This window comes from Lepus europaeus, chromosome 8 (genome assembly GCF_033115175.1).
Source record: "Lepus europaeus isolate LE1 chromosome 8, mLepTim1.pri, whole genome shotgun sequence".
Classification (NCBI taxonomy): Eukaryota; Metazoa; Chordata; class Mammalia; order Lagomorpha; family Leporidae; genus Lepus; species Lepus europaeus.
This window is the reverse complement of record NC_084834.1, coordinates 12,928,710-12,949,806: the sequence shown is the minus strand read 5'-3', so window position 1 is coordinate 12,949,806 and position 21,097 is coordinate 12,928,710. Positions and strand designations below refer to the sequence as shown.

Genomic DNA, 21,097 nt, shown 5'->3' with positions numbered 1-21,097 from the left:
GAAACGAAACCCTGGATTGCAACTATGGGATGCTAGCTCAGTGATCACAGGAGTCACTGAACTGACATGAGTCTCAGTATCCACCATCGAAAGTGGAGGTCATTAAACCTCAGAGTGCTCTTGTAGCTTGAAGTGCTATTCAAATGGAAAAAGCATTATGATCAGATTAGGTCATACTGAAGAGACTGGGCATGTGAATGGAATGCTCTGAGCTCCCTTTAGCGGGGAAATCCATACCACTGTACTGCACAGAGGCTGCAGAATTGTCAGATGTCAAATAAATACCTCGAAAATCATTTCAGTGCTATGATGTGCTGAAGAATGTCAAAGCACCTAGTGTTTGGTGACTAATGTTTTATATCCTTTCTGCTACATCATGAATGTATTTGAAATCCAAAGTGAGAAAGATCTGCAGTTTCAAACATACATGGGCTTATAATTTACTAGCATCCAAAACAGCTGGGGAGTGATTAACTACATGGAAAATAAAACTGACCATTTATATGACTGGGTCCTGTGCCGGCAGCATCTGTAATACCTTGCTCATGAATATCTGCATTATCCCGAGAGCAAACCCTGCTCGCTAGTAAACAGCCACGCCCTATCCCCCACCACCCCCAGATCCTACACATCCTAACTATCCATTCATCAGGTCATGAACATGTGATTTGTTGCTAATGTCTGGCTCTAATGAACACCACTGCTAGGAACATTTGTGCCCAAAAGTCAGAGTTAGGAACAAACATAGAATGTATGTATGTTTACACTTTCCTTGGACCTACATTCCAGAGTGGAACTGCTCAGTCCTGTGGTCATCCTACATTGAACTCATGGAAGCAACACGTTTTTCTGCAGGGGCTGCCACATTTCCTATTTCTACCAGCAAGAGCTCCTCCACGCTGCATTTCTATGCCTTCTCAGGACATGCTTCCACAGCAAAGTGGACATTTCCTTGGCTTTCCACCTTCATATGGACTTGAACACCACTGGTTACTTATGCCAATTTGCATAAGAGTGATAACAGCCAAAAGGAAATGTACTCGGAGCTGGGCGGTGTTGTAAATGTGTTGTATGTGTTTACATAGCTTCATAGCCAATACAGCCTATGTCCACCTCGTGCCCACGCTTCTCCCTCATTCAAAAAACTGTCTAGTGGAACTCCTCATCAAAGGCACCACATATGCCCAAATAGGCAGCTTCCTTTCACCTGCAAGATTAAGAAGACATTAAGCAATAGGATCTGAGAACCTAGGGAGCAAAGTTGTCACGGCCAAGAAGACATGCAGACAGTGGTACAAGCATGTCTTTCTTCTCAGTAATATTTGCAAGCAGTTCCATCACAGAACTGAGTTAATTAACAGTTTGGATATATCTCCTTTGTATCAACTTCAATACGACCTGACAGACCTGGAGGGAGTGAGGAGAGCAGAGCAAAAAAGAGCACGAAGTGCCTGGGATGAACTGTCTATGTGAAAAACACACAGGACATATGGTTTGTGCCTGTTCAGAGCAGCAGGCAGGGGTTGCAAGGTACCTGTGTACACAAAAACATAGACACAAGATGTCTAGGGAATGGAGCCCCGTTTCCTTTCCTCATACCAGCCTCAAAATGGGCCTTGGAAAACTCACCCACATCCCATGAATCAAATCTTTGTTTCAGGTGGCTGTATCACTGAAGACACCAAATAGCAATTCTAGCAACCCAGGATATAATTTAATTTGTATAATCAAGTATTATTTCTTTAGGGCATTACTTTGGGAGAATCAAAGGATTTTTCCAAGCTGAATTGATCTACTCTACTAGTTGAAACACACAAAAGCCTAGACCTAGAGGATGGAGGATATTGGAGAGGGGTCCCAGAGCCTTGCTCTCTCAAATCTATTTTTACTAATCCAAAATACCCACTCCCCAAGTAGCTCATGGAGCCCTTGGAAAACCATTGCTCCAGACCAAAGCAAATCATTCCACAGTTCCCATTTCATTCTCTCCACACATATTGGCACATAAAAACTTCTTGGGGAAAATATGTGTCAGACAAGTGCCATGGCTGGAAGTCAAAGCATGAGGCAGCAGATTATTACAGGGTCAAATTAAAATGCTTATCATTCCCTCCCCACCCCCCCCCAAAAAAAAAACAAGTTTGGAAGAAAATTTAGGTGCATTTCTCTATCTTTGTTAGAAAAGGCAATAAGGGTTATATCCTTCCATATCAAAGTAAAGTTACAAGACTCAGCAGTGATACTTACAAGAACTTGGCCCTGTAGTTGACCATTGGCCACCCAATATTCAGGCACCTGGAGGCACTGGTATCACCTTCCTCAACAATGCATTTGGAAATCCATATTTCATTGACAGGGATTACATGTTTGTAGTAAATATTTTTGCCGTACCTAAAAAGATCATCAAGCAAGATGGTTTTTTTTTTTTCTTAAATAAGAGCACATCTTCTCCTGAGCAAACCCCAATTCTCCATGTTCCATAACCAAGAACACCTTACATCCATCTATTCCCTCTCAGTGCACAGCACAGGCAAGAGTCAGGTGGACCTTGACAAAAGCATGTGCTCAATGAAGGCTGGCCCACAAGGGGCCCCCACACACAAGATTAATGGCAGCCAGTGGCAACAGATGCATTGGTCTCTTTCTGAATGCTGACTGTGGACTCGAGGCCATACTCTATAGTTTAAAGGTGTTACATTTTAAGAGAATCACTCATTCTCTGGTCATGCACATCTGATTGACTTCAACAGAGTGTCTGAGGGGTTGAACAAAGATTAAATCATGGATGAATTATTTATAAAATTTTCTTCTTCACAGAGACAGACTATACATACATAATCTCGGAATAACCTTAGTTTCAGATATCACAAACACATTTGAATCTTAATTCTTCTACAAATTTTGCACCTTGAAAGCTGGGATGGTGAATGTCTGGTCCTTGGGCTGTACAAAGCCTGTGAAGTCATTGAGGCTGGCACTGCCAAGGCAACTAACTGCAAGTTGGATTCAAAATTCAATAAATCCCTAGCAGGCTAAATTTTTAAGTTGATGATTTTCTCCAGCCTGTGAAAGATGCTACAAATATTCAAATTGATCCTGGCCGGGTCGGGGGGAGGGGACCCTCTCCACTCCTTCTCTAAAGACAGCTTATTTCAAATCCCCCCCCCCCTTTTTTTTTGACAGGCAGAGTTAGACAGTGAGAGAGAGAGACAGAGAGAAAGGTCTTCCTTCCGTTGGTTAACCCCCGAAATGCCCGCTATGGCTGGTGCACTGCCAAACCGAAGCCAGGAGCCAGGTGCTTCTTCCTGGTCTCCCATGCGGGTGCAGGGCCCAAGCACCTGGGCCATCTTCCACTGCCTTCCCGGGCCACAGCAGAGAGTTGGACTGGAAGAGGAGCAACTGGGACAGAATCCGGTGCCCCAACCAGGACTAGAACCCGGGGTGCCGGCGCTGCAGGTGGAGGATTAGCCAAGTGAGCCACAACACCAGCTCAAATTTCCCTTCTTAAGATTTGGTTCAGATCATCTGCCCCACAGATTCTGGCTTAAAAAAATACTGTGGCCTACAGACTGCAGCCACGATAAAAGCACAAAACAAAGTGTACCTTAGTCCAAGTGCTCAACGTCTTATCCATAAGGGAAGAAATCACCTCTCATTTTTTTCTGCAGAGAGCACAAGGTGACGATATCGCAGCTTCAGCAGTGAGATTGCTCAGTACTGGTTTGGTCCGACCCACTTTCGCCCTCTGGCATGCTGCCTTGTTCCTTTACAAATCTAACTCTCAGGTGAGTGGTAGATGTGAAGAGCTCTAAGCCTTAAGGAGGATGTTCAGGGATTTGGCCACAGGGCTCCCTATGATTTAAAGCTATTGAAATGAAATTGTCATAAAATCTGCCATGGGATCCAAAAGAATACAAAGTGTTGAGGCAGCTGGGTGAGAGCCGGTACTATAATAAAGAGATCTAGTTTCAAACATGGGCTCACGGGGCCAGCACTGTGGCACAGTGGGTAAAGCCCTGGCCTGCTGAAGCACCAGAATCCCATATGGGCGCCAGTTCTAGTCCTGGCTGCTACTCTTCCAATCCAGCTCTCTGCTATGGCCTGGGATAGCAGTAGAAGATGGCCCAAGTCGTTGGGCCCCTGCACCCAGGCGGTAGACCCGGAAGAAGATCCTGGCTCCTGGCTTCAGATCGGCGCAGCTCTGGCTGTTGTGGCCACCTAGGGAGTGAACCAATGGAAGGAAGACCTCTCTGTCTCCACATCTCTAACTCTGACTTTCAAATAAATAAAATAAATCTTAAGGAAAAAAATCATGGGCCCACGACTACTGTGGTGACCTTGAGGCAGCCACTGGGGCTCTCTCAGTATCAGAGCCTGTTGGAAAACAAGAATGCAGACCCATCTCAGATAATGAAGGCAAGGATTAGGCAAGAGGAGGTACAAGATACCCTGAACACACCATACTGCGCTTAACACACCCCTGATCCAACATACCTCATATGATTGTCACTAAGATGAGACTGCATTTTATAAAACTGGGAGAGAGACAGAGAGAAAGGTCTTCCTTCCGTTGGTTCACCCCCGAAATGCCCGCTATGGCCGGTGCACTGCCAATCCTTGTTGCTCTGCTCTAGGACAGGGCAGAACTGGAAGCCAAGGGGAGGGCAGCACTGGCAACTTTTATTTTTCTTTACTCACTGCAAAGCTTCCTGGTGAGATTTTGTTTCTGGAACTCGTCTTTGCCTTATATAATATTTTGTAAATTATGAAAACACAGATGGAGCAGATAAGCAGATGTCCAGATCAGTCTATTCCTTCCTACCCCTTCCCTGCACACATGCGTTAAGCAGTTGCCTTATTCCAGGCTATGTACTGGTTGCATTTGTGTTCAAGGCTGACAGTAGGAGTGACCACTTGTGTCTATCTCCAACCAGCACACTAAATCTGCCTCTGTACCTTTTGCTTTCACTGTCCCTCCCAAGTTGGGGTCCTTGGTATCGGTGATCTGGGTTATCATCTCCAGGACACAGTCTCCCTCCTATATTGTTGCCAGCTCTCCAATCCATTATCTCCCAGCAGCCACAATGATACGCTACAATATTTACCTGATATGGTCATTTCCATAAGGAAACCCCTTCAAAGGAATTCCTCAACCCCTTACTGGGATCTGTCAAGATCCTCTGTGACCAGAACCCTGAGCACTTACTCAGTCTCACCTCTGACCTGGTCAATTACAATGAGCTCCAGAAACATCCGCCTTGCTAAAGCCCTGCTCCCAAAGGGTCAAGCTGCATACACGATGGCCTGCAGTCCCCTCGGCCAGGCAAATTGGGATACCCAGTCTAGAACAGGTGGCTGCTTCTCACACCAGAGGAACGGTTTCAATGTTGCATCTCACATAGGCACCCTAGTGGGACTCTTCTCTGACACTCTCCACATGGCACTGTTTATTTGCTACTATCAGATGCATATTATTACAATCTTCAACTGTCTCTTTCTTAGTTTTATCATCTCTAGGCAAGTCTCAAGAAAGAAGAATCCTGGGACCAGCACTGTGGCGTAGCAGGTAGAGCCACTGCCTGCAGTGCCAGCATGCCATGTGGGTGCCAGTTCAAGTCCCGGCTGCTCAACATCCAATACAGCTCTCTGGTATGGCCTGGGAAAGCATTAGAAGATGGCCCACGTCCTTGGGCGCCTGTACCCATGTGGAAGATCTGGAAGAAGCTCCTGGATCCTGGATCCTGGCTTCAAACTGGCACAGCTTTGGCATTTGCTGCCATCTGGAGAGTGAACCAGTGGATGGAAGACTTTCTCTGTCTCTGTCTCTGTCTCTCTCTCTCCCCCACCCTTCTCTTTCTCTCACTGCCCCATCTCTAACTCGTCCTTTAAAATAAATAAATAAATGTTCAAAACAAGAGAGAGAGAGGAACCCCGTCTCTCCCATTCTTGATTGCACTGTCTACAGGGGCACAATACAGAATAAAACTTCCATGACTGCTTGTTTACTAAGTGAAGAATGAAACCACTGGCAAAAACAAAGTAAAAACATGCTACTTGCTGAGAAAGAGTGCATGAAAATGAATTTTGTTAGAGACAATATATTTCACGATGATCAGGATAGCATGCATCATATGTACCTACCGAACATTGGAAATCTTCAGCTCATCCTTGTACAAAAAAGCCTGACGCTTTGTTTTCTTATCACCCGTTCTTAACTTTATCGGACCGTGCACCAGTAGTCTTCGGACAGGTCCATTTGAAGCACTTGCATCCTTTGAGGTGCCAGGCTCCTGAGAATCAGCATCCCTGCTCAACAGCAAACACCAAAGAGTAGCTAGTCAATGGGCACAGACTAGTTTGATGTCAATCATTAGGAGTGACACATGATAAAACTGTCATCTCAATTCCTCAGACAAGGATCTCCAACTACAGATGCCAATGGGGTTTCAGGTTTTACAGGTCTCAAAGAGCAGGTGGCACTGAGAGAGCTGGACAGGGAACACATCCAAGGGAGAACCTAGGGCAAGTATCGTCTTACAGGCGTGCAAAAGAAGACAGCCGCTCAGACCAAGAGGTGTCAGGTAAGTGGAGAACTGAGAAGATAACAAGAAGGGAGCCATCACTCCCATCAAACGCTATGGAAGGTAAGGCAGGTGGTTACTGAGGACTCATCATCGGACTCACTAACATGGAGGTCTTGGGAACCATGGACAACTGCTGGTGGAAGGATGGAAGGGATGTTTTCCAGAAAGTCTGTGGTACACAGAGGGTTCTAAAACAACCCATCCAAAAGCCTCACACCCTAATGATTGCAGCCTATGACTGTGCTATCTGCAAAAAGAGACTGTGAAGACAGAATGAATGTGATGAACCTTCAAATAGGGAGACTACATTCCCTCATATAGGAGGCTTAAACTAACCCCCAAGAGGTCCCCAAATCAGAGATTATCATCTACATTGACTCAGGACATGGCACAGAAGGGGAAGCCAGAGAGAGTTGAAGGGCAAGGGAGAATGAATCTATCATATGGGCAGGAGCTGCACAGAACCATGAGACTAGATACAGTCAGCTCCCAGGAGCAAATACCAGCCCCCAGGTGACAGCTGGAGGAGGAAGGTACCTCAACTACAAGTCAGGGAATTCAGCCAATGTTCTGAATTAGCTCAGAAGCAGATCCTAACCCAGAGCAATCTCCCAACACGTGGACCAAGCTTAGAGGGCCCTATGAAGTGGACCCAGAGAATCCCAAATAAACCTGTGCCCTACAGGTCCGTAACAAGGAATTCCTGTGGTTTTCAATCTCTCTGTTTCTGGTCATTGTTGTACCTCTATTATTTTAACAAAAAGAATGTTGCTTCCTGAGACTAGGTGCCATTGCCATAAGCATCTAAAAATTTGAATGCGGATTTGCAATCAGCAAGAAGCGAAGGCTGTAACATGTCTGAGGAGCATGAGAAAGAAAAAGCTGAAATTCTGTTGAATACGCAGTTAGCAGAAATGTGCATATGAAAGATTCTGCTAGTGTGCACTTGGCAGTATTGAGGATCAAAAGTCTGTGAGAGCATTTCAGGCATGGAAAGCCAAGACATTGTGGCTAAAACATAGTCTACATGAACAATCTCTGTGAGACCCCAGTGGAAAAAAAGTGGCAATCAAAGAAGAATGTACTTCTCTCTAAAGAGAAGTTCTCTCTCTAAAGAGAGAACTTCCACTTTGCTTATGGCCTTGTCCATAGGGGAAAAAACCACTATAATCCAAAAGTTGTCCTTTTGAAATTTGTATTTATGAAATAAACGTTTTCTATTAAAAAAAAAGCCTTCCATAGCTTAGACAGCTCATTTCAAGAGCCTCAGGTGGTCACTGACGTCATCCATGAGAGTGTTCATTGTTAAATTAACAGCAGAAGTCACTGTGCACTGACTCCCCATGCAGGACCTCTGTCCTCAATGAGTTGTACTGAGAGTTAACTGTAAAACCAGTTTTCAGTTTGTGTATGTGTATATGTGTGCTTGTGTGAAAACTGTTGACATCTTTACGTAATATAGAGTTGGTCTTCTATGTACAAAGTTGATTGAAAATGAATCTTAACGGAGAATAGAACTGGGAAGGGGAGAGTGAGGGGGACGAGGCATGGGAGTGTGGGTGGGAGGACTGATACAGTGAGAATAACTATACTCCTAAAATTGTACTTATGAAAATTTGTATTCCTTAATAGATACATTCTAAGAATAAAGAAAGAAAGTACTGAAGATTATTGAAAATTTCAGAGTTTGTCTGTTTCTAACTGGCTGTGTATGAAAGGGAGCATATATCATAAAAGAGAACATGTAATTTGGAACAATATCAATCTGCCTGGTTTTAGTGCAAGTTACAGTAAAATATCAAAAGCAATCTTCAACTGTGAAGTTCTCCATACATATCTGCTGCTAATTCATTCTAAGTAAAAGCAACAGGCATGCCTTCTGCCTTCAAAGGAAAATTAAATCACATGCCCCTGATATTCTAAAGCAGTTTATATCTCTAGAGAGAGTATTTCCATTCAACTACCACACTGCCCTCTGTAAAGAACACTAGGATGGACACCTCAGCTGAGACTCACCAAGCTCTTAAAACATGGTTTCAGAAGAGGGAACACAAGGCAATTTTCAGCCTATCACATGTAAAACAAGATGACACAGCGATTGGTAAAGAAGTCATTGTAACGTGGACCCCTGTTAGCATGATAATTTACATAATAGGGATACATTGATTCCCACTTAGTAAAATGCTTCCCGTCTTATCTAAATTAGTGTTCAAATTGGGAGGCAAGGGGAGAGAAGTGCTAGACAACATGAAATACTGCTGGTAACCTCCACAAACATCTCTTAACATCAGACAGGCTTAGATATAACTGGTTGAGTTAGGACCATGTACCAATGGGGCTCTGTGGCCATAATAGGTAAAACCAGTTGGACTGAGCAGAACATAAAACTCTTTCATAAAAAGGACAGCCTCTTTTGAGATCTTTTCAGAGAAAACTCTTTGCCATGAAGCCAAGGAAGTGTCTCCCCTGATAGTACAAAGCCTGCTCTTTTGAGCTCCGTAGCACTAAAGCAAAGAACAAAAGTAGCTTCTCATGCAACCAGCACCAAAGTCAGGAATTACTTCCTCTGTTTTAGGGAAAACAGAACAGAACTCTTCCTGGGACGACCAGCCTGCTTAAATGACCACAAGTAGTATAGGAAAAGGCTACCTTGCGCTGGGGACTGGCGGATGACTTTCAGAAGCTCTCACATTATTTTCCATGTCTCATAATCTTCGACTCTGTCTGTACTATTCAACAGAAACTATGAACAAGTCTCTGAAGACTGTGGGTTCCGCAGTAGTCAAGATCACCCACCATTGTGATGTCAAGGTTCTAAGGCTCATGCCATAACTGACAAACTCTCAAACTGATATATTGGTTTTCTAGATTTTGGCACCGTCATTCAATTCTTCAAAATTAAACTGAGATGATTGTTCCTTTGCACATAGTTGTAAGAAACAGAGATTTCAGCAAGCTTTCCTCCAGTTTGCCCAAGCGGCATTGTATTTCAAAGCTATACTGCAATAGTATTTCTTTGCATATTTTAGTATAATTATATAATATTTTATACAAAAATAATTTGTTCAACATTAAAATAAAACATGATTCACCCATTTTCTGCTCTTGTAGCAAAACCCCTTAGGCTAGGTAATGTGTCAAAGAAAGAAGTTTACTTGTCTGACGGTTTTGGAGGTTGAAAATCCAAGAGCATGGGGCCCCATTGACTCAGCCTCTTTTCCTGGCTTACAGACAACCATCTTCACACTGTGTCCTTGCATGGCACAGAAAGAGCAAGAGATAAGGGCTTCAACAGGAGAACTGGGTGGGTGGGGGAAGAACTCTGACCATAGCAGTCTATTTTCATTTCTGTCATTGAACACTGACCTTTCGGCCCTAAATACCAAATGAAGAGATAGTATCGATGTGATGCTGTGTCAATTATAAGGTTATTTTATTTTAACATATCACAAACACAAAATTCTTTTATTCAATTTTCCCCCCTAAGTGTTTAAATGGGTGATCTCTCACATCACACATAAGGGTGTTAACTGTGAAATGAACAACAGGAGTCACTGTGCATTAACTTCCCATGCAGGACCTCTGTCCTCAAATTCTTGGATGATGAGAGTTAATAGGAAAACTTGTTTGCAAAGATTTACTTCATTTTAATGTATTCAGTGGAGGATGTTATCTATGTCTCATAAGCTATAGTAATGTCTAAGCGCTCACAAAGGATGCACTATTCTTGGGTTCTTCAAAGTTGATTTTCTCAAATATATATATACATACATACATACCTATATAAATTAAACCTCAAAACAAGTAAATGGGTGATGAACTATCTACACAGGAAAGAAGGTTTTGTAGCAACACTGGCAGGAGGGCTGCAACCAAACTATGTACTTTTTGAACCCCCTCTTCAGCATTCGCCCTGCACAGGGTGCTGGTAAAAGGAGCTATGCTAGAAGAGTCTCAGTGTCTCCACCTGCACAACAGAGGTGATACTGCACCGCAAAGGATTGCCACAACTATAAAATGGGGTAACAGCATAGAAGATTTAGCAAGCTAGCTCACATAGTAATTCCTGCTTAACACCAAGGATGCTTAGAAAAGACAGGGAGACATTATTTTCCAAAATAGTGAACACTATCATGGATGTTTGTCCGTGGCCAAAGAGAAAGGAGGGAGAATACGTCACGCAATCAAATCCATTGAGCAACTACAAAACGTCAAGCTTCTTGCAAGGTAGTTTATACACAGCCTCCCCTTGCCTCAACACCAGCTTCTGAGGTAAAAATTATTAATTCCATTTGACAGGTGGAGAAACTGAAGCTCAGTGAAGTTGTGTGACTGGGGGCCAGATACCTAACAGTTGGTAAAGTGAGAACTGTCTAATTCCTAAATCACACAGTGTTTCCATAGCTAAGCAGTGCCCCCCACCCCCAAGACAAGGGGAAAATATCCTTGGTATTATATACATATGCATGTATATGTATTTCGCAGAATCATCTTCCTGGCATGTACCCGGGGCCTCGGTCTCTTCTGCAGCTGGATTTGGTGAGCCCTCACACCCATTCATCCTTCACCCTCACGGGGCTGCTTCTGGACCCCTCAGCCTCTGTGGGCAGCTTGTTGATAACTCTCAGGCAGCCAGTTTCTATTAGTGCCCAGATATGCTTTTAGTTGCCTGTTAACTTAGGCAGCCAGCCACACCTTGGCATCAGACAGCCTGGAAATAGCAGTCAATACCAAGAAAAGGTTATAATCAATGACTCTCCAGATGTCTACTTGTGCTGGCAGTTATGAGCCCTTGGGAGAACCCTTACACTCCCCATATGGTCTGGTCTCCCTCCTGGATCCCTGTAATGATCCTTTCTCATGTTGGTCCTCTGAACACCCTCATCTTTGCCTCCACCAAGGGAAACATCCTCAGTAGCTGATATCAAGCACCTGCTCCAGTGTTCTTTGCTGCCCTCTGCTGGCAAGAATAGGAAGTCCTATTTTACCTCTCAGGACCTTGGCACAAGGCAGGTACTTCATTGAGATGAGTGCATTCTGGAACACCAAATTGGAAGTGCTGTCACAAAACTAAGTTCATAAAATGAACAATATTTGAGAACATTTTTGAACAAATCAAAACCATTGTAAAATATCTAAGCGCACCCTGAAATGCTGCTTCTAGCTGCATCTCTCCTCTCTCTTTTCATTCAAGGCAGAGTTCCAACATCACAGTGGAAAATCAGGCTCCCAATATTAATCACCATTCCCACAGTTTATAGAAATGAGCAAAAGAAATCACAAAATGGAGGATAAAGCGATAAAGCATGTCCTACTCAGCCTTCCTAAAGAAACGAATACTGGTGATGATAATATACACATTAAATCAGATCTCCTAGTTCCCATGTCTGTCTCTCAAGTCGATTGAAACAGAGTAGAGGGGGATAGGATAATATGTTAAACACAAATTAAACACACAATTGGGCTACAAAAAATGCATAAAGGAATGAGAGAAGAAATCATGATGGAAGAAATGTAGTGATGCTATGACTATAGTACCCTGGGCTCATAAACTACTCAAGGCAACGTCTCATGAAAAAGATTTTTTCAGAATACTGCCTATTGAAACAGTGCTGAGGGAGCAGGGTGTTAGTTACTCCATTCCTTATGTCCATAGAGTAGACTGGCAATTGGATACACAAATATTGTCACTTCTCCAACACATAGCATTCTATTCTTCTTGCAGCTAAGCTTGTGTGCTGATGCAGGGGACCCTCTCCTGTCACCTCACCTCTGGGAGGCAAGGGCAGATGGTAAAATAATAGGGTCTTTGGAATTGGGACTGGAGATAGGTTATGGATGTTTGAGTTTTGGCAAGCTACTTAATATTTCCGCACCTCAGTTCTTATATCTGTAAAAAGAAGATAATGACTTTCAAAGTGTTGTGATGAAGTGTGAGATAAAGCATGGAATAGGATAATTCAATCCCTGATGCCTGCCTGACCCACAAATAGCACTCCAGAAACCCTGGAAGTATTCTCTCAGTGTCTAGATAGGGTTTCTCTGTCGCTCTGCTGGATGGTTCCCCCTCTGGGGCTCTCTGGGTATCAGAAGAGCTGCTTTATCACAGAAAAATACACACCTACCTCTTGGCTTCCAGCAAGTATATCCATATGTAGACAGTTTTCAAGGGTGTTTGAGGTAGTATTCTTGCATGGACTTAGATTAGGGGTTGTCCAGTTTATACTTGCAGGGTTTTGGGTACACAGATAATATTCCAAGACAACACAGATTCAGGATGGGTGTTTGGCTCAGCAGTTAAGATGCCAGCATCATCTACCACAGTGCCAGTATCAAGTCCCAGATCAACTGCCCATTCCACCTTACTACATATACTCCTTCTAGGAGGCAGGACTGCTGGCTCAAGAGCCTGGATCCCTGCCACCAATGTGGGAGACCTGAGCTGAGTTCTTTAAACCTGGCATCAGCCTGATCTACCCCCTCACTACTCCAGGAACTTGAGCAAAGAACCAGCAAATGGAAGGACTCTACTTGTTAGCCTCTCTGTCTTTCAAACACAGAACATGAATGACAATTGAAAAAAAGATTTTGAGCTGGTTAAGTCCCTTTGTGGAAACAAGTTGCATAGCAAAGGGCACAAATAAACATAGATAAAAATGTATTTCATACAAATAACTGAAAATACATCGTGTTTCTCTTATTTGAAAATAGATCCAATGATAGAGGACAAAAATAGGTAACATGGTAACAAAAGTTGACTTGGGTTATCAGAAGGTCAACTCATTTTCCTACCTAGATGTTTTATTATGATCTTATTGCTAGGTCACAAGGTTTTGGCCAGACTGGAACACAATTGTCAACACTCATAGATATAAGGTAGCTTTTCTATGTACACTTTAAAAATAGGCACCAGCAAATACTGCTGGCTTTCAATCATGCAGAATGGAAGGATCCCTACTGTTCCAATTTTACAAAATGTAAATAAAAAATTTGAAAGAGAGAGAACAGTATCCATTCTACAGTTGTTCCAACATAAATGCTTATTATGGTGATAGTGAACAAAATTACTTGAGATATAATTTCACATATTTCACAGATTATTTACAAGTAATACAAAACAGAATTCCTCAAATTCCTCAAGGACTCTCTTGATCCGATGTTCATTTGAATACTTTTCTGATAGAAAATTCAGTTTCACACCAGTCACAGATCTTACCTGATGGATTCTTTAAGCAAAGAAAGGTTCAGATAAAGGCTTCTGTCTTCTGTTTCCTTCCATTCTGTAGTCAATCATCTAACAGTGGAATACCTGAGGAAAGTGTAAATAGAAATCACACAATCAGACATGGGTAAATTTGGAAAGCATGTGAAGGGAATCTCCTGTGTCCTGGATACTCAATTGCTAAAAGGATGCAAAAGGTGAAAAGAAAATGGTTCAGAAACACTTTATTGGATGTGCTTGTTGGGAAGCCACAGGATGAACTTCCTTCGCTGGGGACTGAAGGAAGGGACCAGGTAAATGTCAAACTACAGCACAATTGGGATCCCATTGAGCCCACAGTTCAGCTTCCTCAGGAATGCATGACATTAAATGAAATTACTCAAACAAAGAACCTAGAAACAACAAAGCATGTGTCTTTTTACTCAGTGTGTTAATATTCTTGAATTGAGAAATCCCCCATGTGAACTTCCTACTAGAAAAGCTGAATATCACAGTCTTAACGAGCTTGAAGAAATTCATCTTAATTTAAACCTGACAGCATTAGTCACACCTTGTTGGGAATTTAGGAGTTACAGTGTAGCATTCTACCACCATTCTGTCCTTTCATACACAAGACATGGGGAAAATATTCAACACTACAATTGAAATGAAATTGCAAATGAAAGCAGAAGTGAAAAATGTCTCTTGGGAATATGTACCCTATGATGCTAATGGTCTCTGAGCCTATATTTTAAAACAGGGTCGTGATAAGGAACAGAAGAAGCTTCACTGCATTCTAATTGTAAAGGCAGCTTCTGTTCAGCATGCATGTTTATATAGCGAGAAAATGATTAACAAGACAGGTATGGAACCCTTGTTCTACTATGAGCCTTTTTATACACTCTAAGCAAAATACTACATTTTTAAAAGCCTTCCTGCCCAAGTTTTCAGATCAAAATTCTCCCAGATAATACCTCAAAGAAATGGCAAGCTGTGGTTTAGAAAAATATGGAATTGACATAAATTTGGAGAAATCTCCAACGTGAGATCGTATGGATGAAAACAAATAATGATATTTTTCAAGAGAGCTTAAACTTGAAAGAAATCAACAACTCTCTGAGCTAGGGGAGTCTTGAATAGTGGTGCCCAAGAGTAAATTGTGATCTGTTACAAGGCTGGCAAATGACCACTACTGGGTCAAAAACAGGTCAAATACTTAATGTTACCCATGCTCATTCACTCACACAATATTGTCTCTGACAGTTTCAGGCTACAAGGTAAAGTTTCAGGCTACTCAAGTAAAGTGAAAGATAACTGAACATGTAAAGATTCTTTTTCTTGTCAGTCCTCCCCCCAAAACAGTATAACTATTTACACTGTACTAGATATTATAATGTCATCCAGAGTTGGTCTAGAGTATGCAGGAATATATGAGCAGATGAAATGGAAGTAATATACCATTATATGTAAGGAATGTGAATATCTTTGGAATTTAGTATCCACAGGTGAGTGGAACCGATCCTCAAGGACCAGAGAGACAACTGTACTCTCTGGCTTGGCCATGAGACATGGCAAATATGGAAACGTTGGTGAAAGGTAGTGTGAATGATTCTGAGTTAATCTTAAGAGTCCAGAGTAGCCACTAGCCCTCCAATGGCAGAATGAGACCTGTGAAATAGACCCACTCTAGCTGTCTACAAATTTGCATGAGAAACAAAATACTCATTGAGCCAGCCTGGTGCCACAGTGGGTTAAGCCACCACTTGTGATGCCCAAGTCAAAATGGTGGTACAAGTCCCAGCTGCTCTGCTTCCAATCCAGCTCCCTGCAAACATACCTGTGAGACTGATGGATCACGCCTCAAGCTCTTGGGCTCACTGCTACCCATGTGGGAGACCCGGGGGTAGATCCATGATCCCTTTTTTCAGCCTGGCCCAGACCTAGCTGTGGCAGGCATTTGGAGGAGTGAACAGATTTTTGATATCTCTATCTATCTACCTATCTACCTACCTCTCTTTCTCTATCCCCTCCCTGTGTGCATGTATGTGTGTGTATGCGTATGTGCATCACTCGGACTTTCAAAAAGTAAACAGATAGAACAAAAAATACTTACTGTTGATATTCTCTGTTTGAATGCAGCAAAATCCAAATTTCATGGGTGAGTATACTCTGCTTAAGCTTTCCCATAGAGGCTGGCTTCTCAGACTGACAACACTAGGAAAAGGATCTCACTCAAAGTTCAGGTATGGTTTAAGTCTCAACTACTGATGTTGATGGGCTCAACTGCAACAGGTTTTCATTCCTCTACCTATGATAAGAAAAACTGAGTGATAGCTAATCCAGACCAGCGGCCCACCGCACTCTTAGAATGCTGCATTTTCTGTGTAGAGCAATGTGTGGATGTCAGCCGTGACTCCTCAGCATTTGGTTTCAATGTCTTCTACATAAGGTAAGCCTCCCAGCACAGGAGGTTGAGACAAGCTTGCTTGATGTTGCAGTGGATGAGTCCACCACCACTTGTGATGCCACACTCCATATTGGAATGCTGATTTGAGATCCAGCTGCCCTTCTATCTTGCTCCTTATTAGAGAACCTTGAAAACCGATGGATTATGGTCCAAGGACTCGGGCCCCTTGCTACTTATGTGGGAAGCCCTGCTGTAGTTCTAGGATCTTGATCTGACTTGGTCCAGTACTGTCTATTGTAGATATTTGGGTAGTGAACCACTGGTTTTGAGGTATACACATTCTCTCTCTCTCTCTCTCTCTCTCTCTCTCTCTCTCTCTCTCTCCCCCCATCCCTCTCTCTCCTTCTGTCCTTAGTCACTCTAAATTTCAACTACATAAATAAAATAGGACATTAAAAACCCCACAAGAGTGTACAGCAACACATAGATGATATAAAGCTCTAAGAATTTGTGCTAAAGATGCTAGCTGACAGGGAATGAAGAAAATGCATGTCAACCTTTAAAAATGTCATTTCACAGAATGCCTAGTGAAACACCTCATGATGTGAAAAGGCATACAGAGCTTTCATGGCCATTTTTCCTGAAATGATCAAGCTCACTAACATCAATAGCTCCCTTACTTCATAAAGATTTTCAGGGTCCACACATTTGCAATGAGAACCCAGAAGCAGCCCTTGCTCTCAGGTTTTCAGCCTTTCCTGTCATTCCTTTTGCTACCTTTCTGAACCCAGTTTGGGCTGTTTTAAAGGTTAATGGCTCAGCTCAAGCAAAACCGGTGCTACAGAAGGAGCTGGAAGCAACAGACTGGTTGGCATCTCCTACTACCGAGACCAACATTTCATTCTAGGGCATTACTTTCTGGACTTCACTTCTAGATGCACTGCTATAATTAACCATATAAGTAGTAATAGTAAGATCATTGGTTTGCCAAATACAGACAGGAAAGACTGACATTAAAGTGTCATGGAGTGTTTTGGGGAAGATCTCATTATTGCCATTGTTTACCAAATTGACATATAATGTTTCAAGCAGTCTCTGCTTTCTAGAAGAATTTTTTTAACATATTTCATAAAAAGACTACCAGAATTTTTATCTCCATGTTTTACTAAAACACTATTCCTGCTTTCCTTCTGAATCCACGTTTCAAGTGTTAGAGGTACTGAACAGCCCTAGAGGTCAACTGAATGTTTCAGTCTTAACAGGGCTCACTGAGGCTATTTGGAAACCTAGCTGTCTGACTGCTCCTAATCAACACTATTTCCATTTGTGTATGAGTACTTCCCTTATTAGCAAACTCCATTTGTTGGGTGATCTTTTCTAGCCCCCTGAAATCCCACTAGGTAATTCCAACAACTCTCAGGTTATGGTGTTCCATAAAAGCATTCCTGTAACCATCATTAAATATTGATATATATTTGTTTAGCACTATGAGATGAAAGAATGCAAGAGATTTCCCCCTATTCTTAAAAAGCACACAATTGGATCAGAACCATAATCTTGGTTAATACCATAATTCTTTGGTTATAATTATAAGATTATGGTTAAACCATAATCTTGCATAATTACAAACAGAAAAAATATGCATAATTAAATGAACCAGTTTGCTTACTGCATGATCCTCAGTCATGTATTTTCCTCTTTTCAGACCTCAAGTTCCAGAGAGGCCAGGACCTTGCTGGATTCGTCCTGGCACTTGGCACACAGCATTCTGCACATTCACAGATGCTCAATAAGTCATTTTTGATGAATGGATGAAGACTATGTGCATTTGCTTAATAAAGGTGAAGATTAAATGAGTTACATACAGAAAGACCTTAGGACAACATCTATTATTAAGACATTAATATAGTAAAATATTGGCTGGCGCCACGGCTCAATAGGCTAATCCTCCACCTGTGGCGCTGGCACCCCAGGTTCTAGTCCCACTCTGGGTGCTGGATTCTGTCCTGGTTGCCCCTTTTCCAGGCCAGCTCTCTGCTGTGGCCAGGGAGTGCAGTGGAGGATGGCCCAAGTGCTTGGGCCCTGCACCCCATGGGAGACCAGCAGAAGCACCTGGCTCCTGGCTTCTGATCAGCATGGTGCATCGGGCACAGCGGACATTGGAGGGTGAACCAACAGCAAAGGAAGACCCTTCTCTCTGTCTCTCTCTCTCACTGTCCACTCTGCCTATTAAAAATTTTTTTAAATATATAAAAAAATTATAGTAAAATATTATAAAATGGATAAGATTTAGAGTAGAGATGAGAATATACATTCTAAAATTTATTTTAAAGTGACCTTGGAAAAAATAGGTGATAACAGAAAGAATACACCTTATGACACTATTGATGAAGGCAATGTATTAAGCATGGCGTTTAAATATATAAAGACTAAAGGTGTATAACAGCACTGCAATCTAACATTTGCTAAACTAAACAAAACCCAAATAACATTTTTTTATTTCAAAATAATGCATACTTTAAAACTGTTGTTAGGAGAGGAAGGGGGATGTAAATTAACACTTATCTAATCAACTGAAAGTACCTTCGGAGTTATTCAAAGACTCCTGAAGTAATTAGGAGGAATGCTCTGATTTCATAGGAAAGTATGTCTAGAATGATGCTCAACAGTATAATGTTCATAGAATCATGAACATTCTCCACCTAGGGTGACTGAGACCTTTAGAAGTTTACACAATACATTGGGAATTTCATACATTTAAATGAAGTATGAGTATCATAACAATACATGTCAATCTAGGAAAGCATCTGCAATCATCCTTTATAGGTAAAAATGTGTCTGAACAATTGATTAAATGGGCCATCGAGTATACCACACGTAGTTTCCTATTTACCACTATGAATAGTTAAGTTCAAAATCCAAGGATATAGACTCAAATCAATTATGCTAAAAGTATCCTACCTATATAAATAAATGACAGACTAACTAGCCTTTCTAGCCATGATGACTCGCCAGGTGAACTCACCTCAAGCAAAGGAGCTCCTCCATCTCTCTACAGAAATGAACAGGAAATGCAAGAAGCAGCACCTGCTGCAGAGACCAATTCCTACTTCACGTGCCCAGGATGCTGTAAGATAACCACGGACTTTAGCCATGTGCAAATTGTAGTTTTGTGTGGGGGCTGCTGCACTGTCCTCTGCCAGTCTAAAGGAGACAAAGCAATGTTTACAGAGGAAAATTCATTTCTCAAATATTCACAGATCAACAAAAGAGTGGAATATTTGAGTAATTTGCTACAAATTACAAAGAGGAGTCCTGAATGCTCACCTGCACCACACTTACTTTCATATCTCTACCACAGTGTCACTTTGATTGGTGAGCACATGAGTAATACTGATGATGAAATCTGCTGAAAGGAAATGAAGTTGACTACACTTACAGGGTAGATGGCCAAGCCAGGCTAGAGGGGAGAGTGCCTATAGCCAGAAATCACAAGAACTGGGGGAGGGGGGGGGAGCTTGGAGAAAAGAGTATTTGCTTGAGACAAGAATATGTTCCCTTTTCAAACATATAATAATATAAGGATTATCAAGATGCTTATTTCTGGCTAGTCTGCTTGCACTAATCAAAATTTACTTATTGAGCATCCTCAAATATCAGTTGTTGAGCATGTCTAAATGTGCAGAATACTGTGTGCCAAGTGCCGGGATGACTGAAACAAGGTCCTGGCCTCTCTGGAGCTTGAGATCTGAAAAGAGGAACATACATGACGGAGGATCATGAGGTAAACAAACTGGTTCATTTCATTACGCATACTTTGGTTTTGTTTGTAATTATGCATCTCACCAAGTGATAGTTCTGATCCAATTGTATACTTTTTGAGAATAGAGGGAAATTTCTTGCGTTCTTTCATCTCATAGTGCTAAGCAAATAGATGAAAATATTTTTTACCTCTTTAGATATATAAAGCATAAGGGATAGAAATGAGCTAGCTATGTGAATCAAATTATTTCAGAATTTGTTTTAAAAATTTGAGCAAGGAGAGGACAATTCTTTTCCATAGGAGACTGAACATATCTCGTAAAACATACCTGAGAAAAAAATGGTACTTCATATGAATCTAATTCCAAATCATTAGGACTCGTGTGGTAATAAAAGGAAATTTAGGATAGTCTTATTCCTGCCAAACCGTTCATCATCATAGTCTGATCACACTCAATATCAAAGTACCATCTTTCAAGGACCCCAACCACTTTTTTTTTTTTTTGACAGGCAGAGTTAGTCAGAGAGACAGACAGACAGAAAGGTCTCCCTTTACCCTTGGTTCATCCCCCAAATGGCTGCTACGGCCAGTGCGCCACATCGATCCGAAGCCAGGAGCCAGGTGCTTCCTCCTGGTCTCCCACGTGGGTGCAGGGCCCAAGCACTTGGGCCATCCTCCACTGCCTTCCCGGGCCACAGCAGAGAGCTGGACTGGACTGGACTGGCACCCTGATCGGGACTAGAACCCGGGGTGCTGGTGCTGCAGGCGGAGGATTAGCTAGTGAGCCATGGCACCAGCCTGACCCCAACCACTTTTTAATATATGAGGGACTCCCACCACTTTCTGAGCCAAACACTTTGATAACTAATCCATAACACACAGCAAGATATTCCTTTACATTGTTCAATTATCTCTACTTTTTTGAAATCTATAGGGAAAGAAAGTGGTTTTCCATCTGCAGGATCACTCTCCAAATGCCCACAGCAGCTGTGGCTATGCTTGGCCAAGTTCAGAAGCCTGGATCTCCAGCCAAGTCTCCTGGGAGGGTGGCAGAGTCCAAGTATTTGAATCAACAATGGATGCCTCTCAGAATGCGCAATAGCAGCAAACTGGATTAGAAGTAGAGGCAGAGGCTGGACTGA

At 42.3% G+C, this 21,097-nt stretch overlaps 1 protein-coding gene across 1 annotated transcript in view; it reads right to left on the bottom strand.

Moving 5' to 3' along the window:
• LOC133765211 (rho GTPase-activating protein 20-like) overlaps positions 1–19,680 on the bottom strand; it is a 141,560-nt gene extending 121,880 nt beyond the window's left edge. Inside the window, exons 1-4 of the mRNA XM_062198874.1 lie at positions 19,218–19,680; positions 13,801–13,893; positions 6,142–6,306; positions 2,248–2,391 (exon numbers count right to left, since the gene is read on the bottom strand). Of these exons, the coding sequence (XP_062054858.1) occupies positions 2,248–2,273 (26 nt within the window). The 5' untranslated portion in view covers positions 2,274–2,391; positions 6,142–6,306; positions 13,801–13,893; positions 19,218–19,680. The remainder of the gene's footprint in view (positions 1–2,247; positions 2,392–6,141; positions 6,307–13,800; positions 13,894–19,217) is intronic.
• Positions 19,681–21,097: the final 1,417 nt, after the last annotated feature.